The sequence below is a fragment of the Sciurus vulgaris genome, assembly GCF_902686455.1.
Source record: "Sciurus vulgaris genome assembly, chromosome: 2".
Classification (NCBI taxonomy): Eukaryota; Metazoa; Chordata; class Mammalia; order Rodentia; family Sciuridae; genus Sciurus; species Sciurus vulgaris.
In genome coordinates this window covers 26238349-26254825 of record NC_136462.1, presented here as the reverse complement: position 1 = coordinate 26254825, position 16477 = coordinate 26238349, and the positions used below count along the sequence as shown (strand labels likewise).

Genomic DNA, 16477 nt, shown 5'->3' with positions numbered 1-16477 from the left:
TGACAAGAGGCCTATCTTCATTTTAACTCCTTTCTCATCAAACACACATAACACATCCAGCATAGATCCTACTTGCTTTCTTGCTAATTGTGTCCTACTCAGTTAAGATATTTTGAGCATTATTTTGTGTAATCTTGTGTTGCAAAGTCATATAGTTTCATTTTATTTTTGAATAAAAAGAATTTTTAGAATATTTTAATGTTAAATATGTTTGGAAAAAAAAGATGAACCTCTACTACTAATCTCAGTAACCCCACCTCCATCCCAGGTTACAACACAGAGCTGCTGACACTCTCCTTAAAGGGTCTTTTTTTCACGTTCACTTTTCACCCTGAGGGTGCCGACTCTCTTCCATCAAGGGGTTATGGTAAGTCCTTGTGTTCATCCTGACTTCCCTCTTACCATAGTCCTACAGTGTTAAATGTACACTGGGCATTTTTGCTTGAGTGAGCCTTCTTTTTCTTCAACTCATCATGCCTGAAACAGAAGCCACTCTATCCTCACTCCTAATCCATCTCCCACCCCATTCACCTCACCTTCCTATTTCTGAATTGCTTCCTGCTGTCTCCTGTCCACTTTTCCCCTGATGTATCTCATCCATCATCAAAGCCACTGAATCCTCTTTCTCCCTTTTTCTTTCTGCTGCCATGATACTCATTTGGGTCCATGACTGATCTTTTGCCTTCATCTCCTTCCATCTAATCCATTCTATCCATGTTATCACAAAAGCAGTCTTCCTCAACAGCATTTTCCCTGGGTCATTCTCTTGCCCATGAACCCTCAGTTTCTTCCAACAGCTGCAAGATCAAGTCCATTTTCCTTACCTTCAAGCTCTGGCCTCCATACTCTGATCCCTAGGACAATCTTTCACTCCTTCTTTATATGAGCTATTTATATGTATTCACTCCTTTATTTATACAGTATGTATTCACTGATTTGTCATTGGTAGCACTGCCATGTGCTTAGCAGTGCCAGAGTTGTTCTGAAAAGTTAAACAGGAATGTCTTTACAAATGTACTTTGTGGTCTTGGGAGCTGGTGGTACTGGTTGGACTGTTCACCAACTCTCTAAATCTTGAAGCATCTTCCAAGGCCTGTTATCTGAGCACCCACCATCCTCCTGTTAGTCCTTCTGTGTCTAATTGTCTGGTCACTTGATACTTAGCAATTCCCATTCATTCCTCATTCAATCACCAAGCACACACCCAGCACCTACTACGTGTCAGGCCCTATAATAGGTTTGCTTCACACATCAGTACATGTTCAGAGCATAATGTAAAGACAACAACCCTAATATAGCTTTTTTAGATTTATATGATTTATTTTACCCAAAATAATGTATAAAGTAGATAATGTCATCCATATTTTATAAATAGGAAAAATCCAAGTCCAGAAATGTTTAGCAACTTCCCTAGGGTTACAAGCTAGAAAGTAGCAGAGTTGGAATTCAAATCTGTTTCTGGAGTCCTTAACCCCTGAACTTCACATGGGGTGCCAGTATATGTCGTGTGTGTTTGTGTAACTATAAACACATGAACCTCTTCTCAACTGGGCTCTAAACTTTTAGACATCATGGATGCTGTATTATACATTCTTGTATTCACACCTGCCTATCCGGTCTTTGCATGTATAAGGCACTTGAACTGTTTGCTTGATTGGTTGTTGGTTTTTCCATGTACTGTTGAGGAGCCTGAGATTTTTAGCACCAGCTGGGGGTGTTTTGAAGGATTAGGTGGAGACAGAATTTCAGAATAGACCTGAATACTCCGGAATTCTTGGTTTCCAGTTCTTAACTCTGCGAGCCATGAGGATAGGGTTATACAAGAAAACAGACTGATGTAAAAGCTCTTGGAAGTGAAATATAATTCCCTTCACAAAAAGCAGAATAAAACTCAAATCATGTTTTACTTACACGGTCCACCCCTCCCCCATCCTGCTTCCTGTTACACTTACTCCTGTCCATTTACTTTATTGCCTGCAAAACCAGAGTTTTGGCATTAGGTTCCCAGATCTGCTTTCCTGGTTTAGTATTTCTATTTAAGGCTTTTATAAGTTGAAGAAGATGAACATTTGACTTGAGTGGCAATACTGCAAGTACATATGTGGTTTAATAAAACTTGATAAGTATGTACTCGAATTTAAAAAACACAGGTGGTAGGTTATTTGCATTTTAAAAGGATTCTTCCCTTCATAAAAGGATCCACTGCAGGGTTCCTTTAAAAATCCAATTCCTCTTAGTGCATTTATCATACAATTCAATTTACCAAATTTGATTTATCTGCCATCCCAAAGAGGTAGCTCTCAAGTTTCAGGGACCTTGGGAACCACTTGGGCAACTTACATACAATTCAGATCTTGTCCCTGCTCCTCCCCAATATTTGAATTCATTATGTCTGGGGTGGAGTCCAGCATTCTCGTGGTTTTTTTTTTTTTTTTTTTTTTTTTTTTTTTTTCAAGCATCTCCAGGTGGTTGATACAGGTCACCAGTGACATACACAGGAATTGAGCCCAATTGAAGAGGTTTCCTCAGGGGCTGAGGACCCCTTACTATCAAGTGTCTTGCTTATTCTTCATTTTGGTAAATTATAAAAATATTTGTTTGGGTCGAGTAGACTCTTCAGTTCTTTCCTACTTACTGTCCTGTAGTTGCCAAGTATCTTTAAACTCAGGTGTTAAATAGTTGCTTTTTTTTTTTTTTTTAGCACCCTATTTGACTTTTAAGTATCTTTTTGGATTTTTTCTGTTCCCATTTCTTAAAGCTGACACGGCTCTTGTGAATGGTTGCCTACTAATTTCATACATTCCCCTTTCCAGACACCCCACCTTCTTTCCCTCATCCCTTCACTTTGCGCTCTTGATAGGGATGCTAAAGACTGTGATATGGTCCAGAAAAATCAGGCATTGTAGGAGTAGTTACCTTCTGTGAAGGTTTCCCATAGTCAAATCTGAGGCCTTTTCTCCTCTCTCCTTACTATCTTACTACCCCCCAAAAATTAGACTTAATTTTTAAAAAATCATTAAAATGACTTGCTTTGACATGATTCTATTTCTTTGAGTACCGATAGAATACAGCAGTGAATGCCATAACTGTATTTAAAATATGATTACAGTTTAATGAAATTTCTTTAAAAAAATAGACTCCATGACATTTATGGCACATGTATCTATGTATTTTATGTATCACTGATCTTTTAAAAGTCAGTTGCTTGACCTATATTTTGCCTCTGATTACTTTTGTAAATCTCTAGTAATCTCCGAAAACATTTAGAGATTTCCATACTTCAGAGTTTTTTCTCCTTTATTAATCTCCTATATCCCTGAATTTTGCTCCAGATAAAGGTTCTCTGGGGTGATCTGGGATTTTGTGAAATATCTCCAGTAATAATAGAAGCAATACAAGAGCAGAGGACTGGTGTAGTAGGTTAATGGTGGGAAATCTTTTTAAAAAATAAATTTATCAAGAGCTTATGCTTCCCTTGAAGTAAGGGGCTCTTCATAACCTTGTTTACCTTGCATAAGAATGTGGCCAGAGATTCTGGTTTTTGTTCATTGAGACTTTTTGTACTTTTTTTAAAACCTGTTCAGTGTTGGGCTGGGCCTCCCAGATGAGTGTGTGGGATTTTCTAGGGAAACAAAAGAAGGAGAGGAGAAGTGGAAGACAAGGTATGGTTATCATGGGGCTGAGACAGGAAATAATAAGAGAAGATAGTTTCAGGCAAAATAAGAGAATCCATTTTAGGTTGCAAGCAGGTACACATTTGGTATATTCAGTAGGATTAAATTTATGCAGAAAACAATACTACATCTAGAAAAATAGTTGATGGTAATCTTTGGATAGTGGAATTACAACTATTTGTTTTTTTCTTCTTTATTTGTCCGACTTTCTCCAAATTTCTACAGTGACCATGTATTATTATTACAAGTAATTTGAAAGAAAGGAAGAAACCTACTTTGCCTGGGGTTGTGAGTTGCCTTCCCAGGGACCTAGTCTTACTATATTTATCACAAATCCTAAGTATTGCATAGAACAATGGTAAAAGGAAAGTTGGCCTTGTTAGTTCAACAAACAAAAGACCGACTTTTAGAGGGCAGAGCCAGCCCTCTGCCCTGCAGCAGGAAGACTGGGGTGTTGGATTGTCGCATGCTCCTGACTGTGTTCCTATGCCTGCCACACCTTCTGCCTCTCAAGAATTAAGAGTGTATTGCATCTGAGATTTTAACTTTGTCTTCTTTCTTTTTTTCCTTCCCTTTCCCCGCCTCCTCCCTCTCTCCGCTCTTCTCCTTCCTCAAGGCCTCTCCCACCTCATGATGAGTGAACAAGGTAGGTGCTCTGTGCTTGTGGTCCTGCAGCTGCCTGAACTGCTTGCTTTTGTGCCTCTGGCTGGTCACTCAGAGCCTCCTCCTTGCTGGCAGGCCATTTGCTGCCTGTCCCTCCTGCTGTGGGCCAGGCTGGCATTAGGGTCACCCTGCTGTGTGTGGGGGGCACCTTTCCTGATGCATCATGGTGTCCTACCCCCACTCTCCCTGGCTTCTCCATTCTCCACCACCATTTGTCATCCCGGTCGCTGGCCCTGCTGGGCTGCCTCCAAGAGGGAAGCATGAAACAAGGCATGACCGTCGATAATGGGGGTGAACGAAGCTAATTTCAGAGCAACCAGGCGGTTAAATTCCTCCTGCTCCTCCTTGGGCCCGGCTGGGCCCCAGATTGGGGGAGAGGAGCTGGGCTTCTCCCTGAATTTCACTCTGGGTAAAGGTTTGCTTTTTGTCTCGCCCTCCATTCCATTGCCCATCTTAATGACATTCTCCCCTCCCTGGTCAAAGGAAGTCCTTGAGGGTTTGACTGTTTTCAGTTTGATATAAAAGCAAAACTCACCGAAAGAACATGCTAATGTCCTCATGGCAGGATTCTAACTCATTATACACCCTGAAGAAAACTGCATATTAAGATCTGTAAATTCAGCATCTGTAACCTAAAATATTCAAATATGCAGGGAATGAACTGTGCAGGAAATTCAGCTCAGCTAAGCATGGGGTGGGCTGTGAATGAAGCTTTTTTTCTCCTAAATAAAAATTTTCCACATTATCAGCCCGAGTCAGGATTTGAGAAGTGAGCCTACTTAAAATTGTCTTTTCCTTCGTTGTTCAATTGCTACTATTGTGCTTTCTCCGAGTATTGGAATGATTGCAAGATTGGTCTTACCTGCCTTGCCCTGTCACTAAAAGACTGTACTTTAATTTTTCTTGTCTGTTTCTTTTCAAAATACACATGAGACTCAGTGCTTCTTTTGGAGAACTAAAGAAAAGAAGGATGGGTACTTCCAAATATTCCTGTTTTTCTTGGTCTTTTGATGGGGGAAGGCAGCACTGGTGGTACTTCCCATGCCCTGGTCCCTTATGCTGGGTCATCAGAATGTTTTGCCATAAAGGAAAGTATGTTCAGATCAAGGAACTACCAGGGTTAGAAGAAGATGGTTTATGGCGTCCAGGTAGCTGTGGAGGTGGGCAGGTGAAAGGCACCCTGAATTATAGCAGGTTAAGGGGGAAGCCCTCTCTTGTAATAAAAATGTATCCTGTAGACCTGAGGTTTGTGATGTGAACTCCAGAAATTGCAATAAAGAGATGGAATGGTAGAGAGCAATTATGAAAAAGAGGGGGTCAGATGAGTCCCCCAGTGTTAGCTTGGACTCCTGAAGAGGCTGGGATGATGCCTGTCTTTTCTTCTTGTGGAGTGAGGAAAGCAGGGCCAATAGCAAGTAGCCATGAAGTGGTGGTGAGAGGATGTTCTTCATGTTTACCTAGTGTCTTGGTATTGGTGAGTATTAAACTCTTCTGTAAGAGGAGAGAGGAACTGAGTTCTATGAATGACTGAAATTTGATGCCCCAACTTTGGTGACTAGTTACATCAAAAGAGCAAGTCCTCAGAGTCCTGATGATAGGACCTCCTTCTATAGTCTTGTGTTCCTGGCTGCCCTTCAGGAGTTCTCCCAGCTTGTACAGTGGCTTGAAGTATCAAGTGCATCAGATGGCTGATGTCATAGGAGCAAAGTCCAGCAGATGGGACAGGCCAATGGGGACTTCCTTGATCTTGATTTAGCTTATTTCAGACACACTGATGCAGCAAAGGAAGGCTAAATCCCAATATTGGCATGAAAAGCATTTAGAAGGCCATTTGTTATACCTTACCCTGTGCTCTAACACATATTTGTAGAGCTTCAGATGCAACCATACTCTAGGGGAAGAAGTCAGTTACCTTCTAGAAAAAGGGAAAGAAAAGATTTCAAACACAGATGTGGTGAATGCCTCTTTAGAGATGTTTTCAAGAAAGGATGCAGAATTCTTCTGGGTGACTGGTGCTACTAAGATTTTAAGTTGCCACTTGTAGCTTAATCCGTTTTTTAATGAGATCCTTTGACTTCATTCTTCTTCCTCTCCTTTCCCATTTCCCAACTCCTTGTCCCTTTTCACCTTCCTGATAATGACCTCAACACTAATATTCTTCTGCCTATCAATACTCCTTGCCTCCTCTTTATTCCTTCCCTGAAAGAAAGAGGCTTCTATCTGGTTCCAACTGGATCTCCAGAATTTGTTTTGATGTCCATAAATATGTGTGAATATTTATGTATGTTGTGTGTGCATCACCTGTACATGTATGTTATACTCTTGGTTCTCATGACCATATTAATGCTGGGAAAATATAAGAGAACCTTAAAGTCTCTGAGACTTTCCCTAATTGTTATTAAATCGGTTAAGTGCGTGCAATTTCACATACATGTGGCTGTGCAGTGCTTTTGCATGCCGACTGTCATGTTCCTGAGGATGGGACAGGAAGAAATGAGTGGGACGAAGCTTACAATGGAAGCAGCCTTGCTGTCAATGTTTACTGCTTGTTTAAGCTTCCCATTGTACGTTTGTTTTATGCTGACTCTTGGGATGTTGAATGCTATTGCCTTTGCTGTCTGCTGTAGATCTGTTATGTGTGTTGTGTTCCTGTGTGGGTCTCTCATGTGCTGATATTTCTCTCCTTTCTCTTGCTCTCTCTTGCTGTCTCTATTGTGGACACCATGCTTCTCCTTAACTGGACCTTCTACTTCATTTCTATAGGTAGAAGTAAAGGTAGAGGTCACTTTACTTTTTATCATTGTAACTATCAATCTGCCTTCTGAATTATTTGTGTATACAAGGGGAATTGTTTATTCTGATGAATGCAGTCCAGATTAGAATTTAGTGCTTTTAACAACAACTTAAAAAAGAAAAAGCCAATGCTGTCTTTTACCTTGATGCACTTTTTATTCAGTGCTTGGGGGTGATTCTGAGTTAGCTTTCCTCCCTTTAAATCCAGAATGAGCCTTATGTATGAGGTCAAACTGGTTCTAGCAGGAATGGGGGGTTATGGAAATGTTCATGCAGTGTAGAGGGTATTCTAAAATCCCCTCCCAGTAAAGCATATTGAGGGAACAGGGGAGGTGTGAATTGGTGTGCTATTGTTGCTATTATTTAGGAATAACTGAATTTGGGGGAACATTGTTGAGGGAAGGATGATAGATGAGAAAAAAGAGAAGGTTGGCAACCTGCCTGGATTTTTATTTAGGGTAGAATTTGGGAAATACTTGTTTATTGCTTTATTTTCCTTCTGTAGTATTTCCTGTATGTGTGAGAGTTGGAATTTTTTGATGACAGGTGATAGGTTAAGAAGGATGGGACTGGGGTGTGTGGAGGAATCTAGGAATATAAATGTATTATATTGTAAGGAGGAAGGAGAATTTTAATATGAAAAGTCAGCCTTGTGCCAGGTGGGCTGGGAAAAGGAGCGGCCCTGAGCGGGTGGGCTTGCTGCCGAGCTCTGACATGCTGATCAGGCGTCACACCTTTGGGTAGCACAGCTCACTCATCCATTCCTAATCAAAGCTGTCAGAGATTCGAGCCCGGAGAACCTGGCTCGCCAGCTCAAATTGGATTAGCTGTTCGGGAGTGAAGGGAGAGGTTAATTGATAAATTATAAATATGTATCTGCATCCAGCTCTCCCCTCTTCCTCCCTAACTCTCCAGCCCCTAACTTGGTGAAGCTGTGTGCAGCTGCTTCCTTCAAAAATTGGCAAATAGCAAGATAGGAGATATGAAGTCTGGCAGGAACATTTGGAAGAGAGAAGGGGCTGACATTCTTGAAAATGCTGATTCGAAGGCTAGCCTATGCACTGACCATCTTTCATTTGAGTTTTATGCTTTTCTGGATTTGGTAAAAGTTCTGTATGGTTGCCTTGGAAGCAGTTCAGTCTTTTCCACGTTGGGACTGGTTGATGGTCTGTTCCTTTTATGCTAATCCTAGGTGGGTTCATTCTCAGAAATCTATATTGAGACACCCTTACCCACCTTGCTCGGTGGGTGGGAAAAGGGAAGAGAGAGAGAGATGAATAGAGATCAGAGGGGTACTCCTGGCTGGACCTCCACCTCTCTACTGACACAGCTTACTGCAAGGCTGCCAGTGATCTTGTGGGCCAAGTCATCAATCTGCCCAGGGCTCAACCTCTCTGAAACATGTGGCATTGGTCATTTGTACCATCTTCCATTGGCTTCTGCAGTACATTAGAGTCTCTCTTTTTCCTCAATCCCCTATAATAAGTGTTTTTAGGTTTTACATGGGTCTTACATTCTGTCTCTGGGTCTCTGCTGCCATATGCCTAGCTTTTGCTATCACATGGAGTGCTTCTGTGTGCCAGCTACTGTGTTATGGGTTTTTGTGTACCTATTTTTACAGCTCTTCCTTGAGGTGAATGGTGGCATTATTTTTCTTTTATGGACAAGGATAAAAAGGCCCAGGAGTTCAATAACTTAAGTCAGGAAGCTACTAAGAGGGAATCTAAACTGGAATCTGAGCCCCCTAATCACATCTCTATACTGAATCTCATGGATTCAAGGCCGATGTCCCTGTATCTGCCTCCTTCCTATCTCCTGGGCACCAATCTGTCTTAAGTTCCAACCTGCCACCTTGCATTTGCTATAACACATGTTCATATAAGTATCACCTAGGACTGTCACCTCACTATGTCCAAAGTCCACTTGTATCATCTGTCTACCATCCAACTTCCTTTTGTGATGTCCCTATTCTTGTTTTTGGAGCCCCATTCTCCTTATCACCCAAGCTCAAAACCCTGGAATTACTTTCTGTCCTCCTTTCTGAATCTTCCTACTCCTGGGCAATCAGTTGAGAGCTGTTGAAATTTTCCTCTGGCATGTCTTTTACATCTCTACTGTCAACCCCTTAGTTAAGTTCTTGGTCAACCCCTATTAAGTCGTGGTCCTCTTTGGCTAGTCTCCCTGCAGCTGTTTGCTTCCAGTCTGTCCCGTAACTGGGAACTATGTGAACTCTGATGTTCACCAAATGGGGTGCACAATTAGCCATCTCACTCTTAAAGCCTTCCAGTGGGGCCCTTTCTCCCTTTAACTTTCTTTTCTGTCCAACAGAGGTGTGAGTTGGCTCTTCCAGCCAACAGGATGCTGAATAACCTTACTAGACTTTCCCCATGTTCTGGCTTTTCTTATTCTCTCCCCTCAATTAGCCTCTCCACCCCTCTATTTCTGTCCACTGAAATCATTCATAGAATCCATTTCCTGCTCGATGCTGTACTTGAGTACTCCATGCAGAATCAAGCCCTCCCACCATGTATCTCTCTAACAATTTATATTAAAGTGATTTTGGAATCGAACTATTCCTCTCAACTAGGCTGCAGGTATGTTGAAGACAAACATATTTATTTGTTAATGTCCAGATGTGTCTATCCTAGTGTGTTGTATGTGGAAGGGACTCAAAATCTCTAATCCTCCTTACCCAACTGTCAGTCATCTTCCTAAAAGTGAAAATAAAGCAAAATTAAAATTAAATTGGATCATGAAGCGCATCTGCTCAAAAGCTTTTGGTGGTTTCTCTTGTGCAATTGTCAAGGTGCCTTCTCTGCTTTGTGTTTTACAATGCCATTACCTACTCCCCACTATCACCCTTGCCAGTGCACCAGTCTCCTAAAGCCCTCAGCTCCCCCTGCATGAATCCCCACTATTTTCTGCTTTTGGGGTTTTTCTCAAACTCTACTCTTGCTTGAATGTTCTTGAACACTATCTCCCTCATCATCGTTGGCAGTCCAAGTCTCCTGACTCTTCTAGACTGTGTTCTTCTGTTTTCAGGTACCTACACCAAATTGCCTTGTACCAGGAGAGTTCATGTGTTTCAGTCATAACTCCACCCCAACAAAGAATGGAGGCTATGTCTTGACCATCAATGTCACCTGTACTGCATGGGCTCAGTGTTTGGTCCAAAGTTGTACTTGGTGAATGCTCAAAGAATTGAATAATGTTTAACTGAACTGAACAATTGGTTTTAGATATACAGGAGGTGGAGAAGATTTGATATTTTTGGCAGTGATTTTAATGGGTTACTCTACTAATCAACCTGTCTCCCTTCTCACTATCCTCAGTACCTCCACCCACTGAGCCAAGAGCCCCAAGGTCATGGAGTGAGATAGTTGTCCAGTTCCTTGCTCATAAGGGCCATCTTTTGGTTCTGTGGGTGCAAATGTCAGAGGTAAATGGTTATAGATTACACCACAATGAAAGGTGGAATGTCTTGGATTTCTTCTTAGGAGCCTGTCAAAGAAAAGAATAAATGTACCTCAGATTTTTTGCTGTTTAAAAGCTGAGAGATGAAACAGAACACCCAGAGAGGAAAGGGTTGTGAAGTTTACAAAACTGAGCAAGATATTTAGCTTACAATAATAACCACTACATTCAGGGAAGTTCTGGGGCAGCATGGGGCCAAAAAATAGTGTGACTTGACATAGAAATGGCTGCACAGAGGGACTTCTTCAGTAACCAGCACTGGTCAGCTCTCAGACTTGATTTTGATAGCCTCTGTTTAAGGTCAAGAGTGTGTTCCTTTCTCATTTTCTTGTCCATTTGGGGATTGTGCACATCTGGGTTAGGTGAGCAAACAGTTTTTCTTGAAACTAACCTTGGAGCAGAAGTTGCAGACCCAAATATCCACAGGGACCCAATAGGTTTCATAAAGTAATAGATCTAGGGGTAAAAGAAATCATAGGGCAAGGGAAGCAATAGGTGGGTTAGGAACTGTGGCAAACCAGAGCACAAAATCCCATTGAGAACAGCGGCCTCTACTCTGTTCCAGTTGGTCTTTGCTATGCAAGGCCCAGTGTCACCAGAGCCTCAAGATAAGCCAAAAGTTGTTTTATAAGAAGGTTTGCTCTTGGCACTATTCTATGTGGGCACTTAGACACAGGTGTGTGTGGTACATACCAAGTGAGTTGGCCCAAAAGATACAAGTTTTTGACCTTTGGATGAGAAGGAAAGTAGAGTGGACTATTTCTCCAAGATTTCTTACTGGCTGTCAATAATGGAAGGAAGTCACTGGCAGTGTGCTTAATGTTCTCTTGGCCCACAGCCTCGGTCAGGGTACAGGAATCCTTCCTTCCTCCCCTTGGTGATACTGGCAGAGAGCCCGATCCCTGCGTCAGGCAAAGCTGGTTTTGGTGAGTAGCATGCACACATATGGGAGAGGATGGGGAAATCTGAGAATGACTGGAAAAGAGGTAATTGACATCTTCAAAAGTCACCAACAACTGGCAACAGGAAGGGTGGCTAGGTGGCACCTAATTCTTTTTCCTTTACAGAACTATTTGGTTACTGGACTAGATAGTTGATCCTATAATCTGTTCTAGTCCTTTAGGATTTAAAGACCCCTTTGGATTTATTTGCATGTGTGTTTCCTCTGTGGATTTGATCTTTGGCCTTCTAATGCTGAACCAATCAACACTGGCCAAACTGGGAAGCAATAATCAAGCTACATGAACTTGAACATGATTTCATGTAGGTTGTATTTTGCTGGTAATAACATTTTTAAGAAAGCTGATTTGAGGAGTTGAGGCCTCTTGTTCCTGCTAGGACTTGAGAGCCCTGCAAATAAGTTACTGCCTGATAGCCAACTATTTATGCAAATTAGTAAAGGCAATGCCAGCTACTAATTATGAAAATAAACTCATCTGTGCTCTATAAATACCTAATTATAATAAAATAGGGGCAATATTACCATTTCCATCTCGTCTCATCTGTTTTTCATCTACCACTGATTTGTCCTCTTGACAATGAATAAAATCACTTTGTTTTTTTAAAAAAGTCTGTTTTCCATGTTTCCCCCCCTTCTTTTAATGTTTCAAAGTCTTTGGGGGAAAATAGATTTATTTCAAACATAAAGAAGTAAATCGCCTAATTTGAGCAGCTCTATGCTTTTGTCAGTGATGTCTTTAAAACGGTGCTTAAAACTATGAAAAGTGGTTTTACTTCTTTCCTTGAGTAGAAATTTTCATTGGAGACTGAAGACTTTTTTTTGCATAATTGTTCTTGGGAGCATTTAAAAACTGAAAATGTGAACAGTCAATTTATTAATCAAATCTAAGGCATCTATGGAATGTTTCAATTGAATTCCAATTGACAGTACATAAAAGAATTTCACAGATTTCTCAGCAACATGTGTGTTTCTTCCTCCTCAATTATCAGTTTGGATCTATTGATTACTGACAGATTTTATGTCTTTGTATATGTTTCATAAAGTACTTTTTCCTCCAAGGTATGAAGAGTAATCTACTTTATATAGACCTTTGCTTATTAAGTCAAGTTGGTTAATCCTAAGGGATACATAATTTTTAACTGTCAATCTATATGTACACACACGGAAACTTGACTTTGGTAGGACCTGCAGGTAAAGGTTGTTTTGAATCAAACTATATTATCTTTATGATGCATCTCATTTATAAAGATCTAAAAGAGTTGCCTGGTGAAAAATATTTAAGAGAACAAGTACAGGGCATTTCCTTCTGTGCTCAGGCTTGTGTCTGCTGTGGTTTCCTTCTCAGGTATGCAGAGCCATGTCTGTCTGTCTGGATATAGGTGCAGTTCCTCCAAATATCTATTAATAGGTTTGTGCTGGCATATTATGTTTGCATATATAGCGCCCATTTATAGGTATAATGAAAATAATAGTCTGAATTTAGCAGTCTTTGCTTCAGCATTAGAAAAGCAATGTTTATTCAGTGTTCTGCAAATACTGATGGAGACCCAACAACCTACCAGGTGCTGAGTACCCAGGACCCCTCTGACATTTTGCAAGGACAGTCAATGGGAGTTTGAGAACTACTTTCACACAATCACCTCTTCTAAAGCAAAAAGGCTTGAATACATTGCTTTCAATTTATTACAGTTTTTAATTTTTTTTTATTTTAAAGGGAAACTGTTAGGCGATCATTCAGGTAGTTAAATCACCCACCCTTTAGAATCAGAAAAGAGAATGCTATGTGTGAACAGGTAGGGATTTTTCATTTGTTCATTATTTTTTTTGGGGGGGGGGGTGGTATACATGTTGTAAAGTACATTTAAAAGGGCATGTTTTTAAGCATACAGCTCAGAGGTCTTCAGTCTATTTATACCCATGTAAATATTGTCCAGGCTGAGATGCAGTATGTGTTCACCACCCCATGAGTTTGTCATGCCACTTTCTGCCGTCTATTTTTATTGTGTGTGTTTATTCTCCTTTCCCTGCAAAACTGTGTGCATTACTGTAACAGTCAATAGGCAGGTGCTAGCTTGCTTTGTTTCATTAAGAAGGATTAACCTTGTGAGAAACCAAGGCATTGTGGTCCTCTCTGTGTGTAAACAGAGTCACAAATGTTGTCCTCTTGCCGGGGAGCTTTGCTCTGTTTTTGGTGAAGCTCAGGTTTCTCTCTGCACAAAGAGACTATCTAATTGATATCATTGGCTTTTTCTCTTCTTTTTCCTGAGGCATTCAGTATTGAGTAGAATAGCAGAGGTGGAAAGACCATATGCTTTGTAAAAAAACCGACTAATAACACTTTCTGATGGACGTCTGATTTGAAAAGTGCCGCATCTTTCATTAAAATTTACATGTAAAGTAAGGGCAGGCACGGTGACATGAAAGCTAATGTAACTTGCACATCTTGACATAATAACAATCACAAGAAACTGGAGATCCCAGATGGCAGCTTGGCCTTTGCCATCCTTTTAATAAGCTACTAACTGCTAATTATTTCAGTCTTTTGGGCAAGTTAATTTACTGTTGACTCTTAAAGAGATACTGCTCTTTTTTTTTTTACCCCGACCTACACAAAACAGAGCCTTTCCACCTGGAGCTTTGGAAAGTGCTTCTGCGTAGGTTGGAAGCCTTCCAGCCGATTATAGCAACAATGGCAAGTATTGGGGGGAAAATGTGGCTTAATAAAAATATTTCCTTGGGTTTTTTTGAATATAGATATTTTTTAAAAAACCATTTGACTAAGGATCCACCGTGTGTTCAAGTGTGTGTGTAAGAGTAATAGATTGAATGGCCAATACAGGGAGAAAATCTGAAATTTGGAGCCTATTTAAGAGTGAAAGAACAGCTGCCTTTTAAATGGTTGCTAATTCTGACAATTAATGCTGTTTTGTGAGTGTGTGATTTTCTGTGATAGCAGTTAGAAGGGATGATGGTGTGTAATAGCTCATTTCCTAAGCTTTATGGTAATGAAACAGAGCGAAGACCACAGAACTGAAAGAGAACCCAGTCCCCCATAATCTGGAGTTCTTTTAAATGCAAAGCCTACAAAGCATGCTTTTTTCCCCCTGTACTTTGACTTCCTTAGGATGATTTGATGTTTTAGCACAGCCACAGATTATTAAATGAATGATGTGCAAGTGGGTTTGGAGGCATCAGGAGTGAATGTTTGGAAAAGAACCTTGTTTGCAACGAGCTGTCTGACAATCAAAATATTTACTTAAAGATAAGCTAATGACTATGCCTTGCAAATGCCTGCAGATCCATTATTGAAATGAGAGTCAGTACTTCAGCTTGATACTATCCAAAAATAAATCTCAAACCTCAAATACGTTTTTTTTTTATGTGTGTGTGTGTGTGTTACACTTCTCCCCAAACACAATAAAATCTATAGCAAACAATAAACAAATGTAGAACATCTCTTAACCCATTTTCTTGAAATATTTAGACTGAACTTGTTACTCCTATCAGTTGTGCCTTATTAAAAATTGCTAAATGGCTCAAAATATACATTTGAAAACCACAGTCTCCTATTATTATATATGTGTGCAAACGTGAACATGATAACAGGTTTTGCAGTCCAGTGTCTTACCTATAATAAATCATGTGTTATATAACTGGTTGAGGGGGACTATAAGAACTCAAATACTAGCCATTTATTTATTAAGCCTAAACTTATTAAACCTAATTATTTCCTTATTAATTGCAGTAGTGTTAAATGTTACATTTCTCTAAAACTTCTGCATTGTCTTATTTCAAAATAGCCCCAAGAAAAAATATAGGAGCATGTGAATTTGGGGAAGCAATGTCATCTCTTAGGATCTGTCATTATATAGTGTGTTCAGTCAGATTGCCATCTTCTGAAAGAATTTTGAGAAATGCAAATGTTTCAAGAACAAAAAAATGTACTGGGAAAATTAAGTTCTGAAGACATAGGTTTAAATACATTTAAGTAGGTTTCTGACTGCAGGGCTTCTCAGGGCCTTTGTTATGATAATGCAAGCTATGAATCTCCAAGAAGGAAAATGTAGCTTTCAAAGCTATCCAAATTTATTTGACATGAAATACTTTTTAGTAATTTTTATTTTGGACAAGAATAGCTAGGATTAAAACTAGTGTTCAGTTGAAAAATTTTGGATAAGGAAACTCTAAAGTCCCTTCCAGGTCTAATATTAAGCTTTCATGCTACTAGAATTTGAAGGAAACTTTTGGATAGACTTTACTCAAGAATGTTTTCAACTATATTTGCTGTTTTGATTGGGAATAGTTTTTTTGGGGGGGATGGGTTTGTTTCACTGGAGAAATTACTGCTTCCTGGTAAAATGCACAACACAGATGTTAAAACAACTGCAGTTTTAGACACTAGTCTTGTTAAACATTTCCAATTTGTATTACCTAAGTACTTAAATGGATATCCATAGAGTCTGTGTAAACAATGCTTCTGATAATGGCCTGCTCAACTCTAGGAAGGGCTGATGTCAGCATGACATTAAAGAATTGCTAGGAACTTTATATAGTGTTACTTGCTTTGAAATTTGGAGCAGGCGAATAGTCATCATGGTTATTTCTCCACTGTTTATCTAAGGTCATTTATCCTATAGCTCTGAGAGTTTGGCTATGGATAGTTTTTTCCTAGACAGTGAACATGTAGGTGAAAAAACTGCTTCCTGTTAAGAATTACTCTTCTTTGTTTAGAAATTATTTGTGAGCTCTGTTGGTGCACATTTGAGGACTTTGTCCTATTTATGTGCTGTCTTCAGTGTAAAGTGGCATCTGGCCATGGAGATGTAGTATTCTGATACATGTATGCAGTCCATCCCGTTTCCCCAAGTGACCAGTACTGGGATTTTGCAAATGCCTTCACCCAAATTGTGAT

The 16477-nt window shown here is 40.0% G+C and overlaps 1 protein-coding gene across 19 annotated transcripts in view; it reads left to right on the top strand.

Moving 5' to 3' along the window:
• Window positions 1–16477, top strand: part of NRXN3 (neurexin 3) — a 1486572-nt gene that overhangs the window by 44729 nt on the left and 1425366 nt on the right. For all 19 annotated transcript variants that reach the window (XR_013761785.1, XR_013761786.1, XM_079126730.1 and 16 more), the window contains exon 3: window positions 4291–4320. Coding sequence is in view for 17 of the 19 variants with exons in the window: in XM_079126730.1 (XP_078982856.1) it covers window positions 4291–4320 (30 nt within the window). In the remaining 2 variants the exon portion in view is untranslated. The remainder of the gene's footprint in view (window positions 1–4290; window positions 4321–16477) is intronic.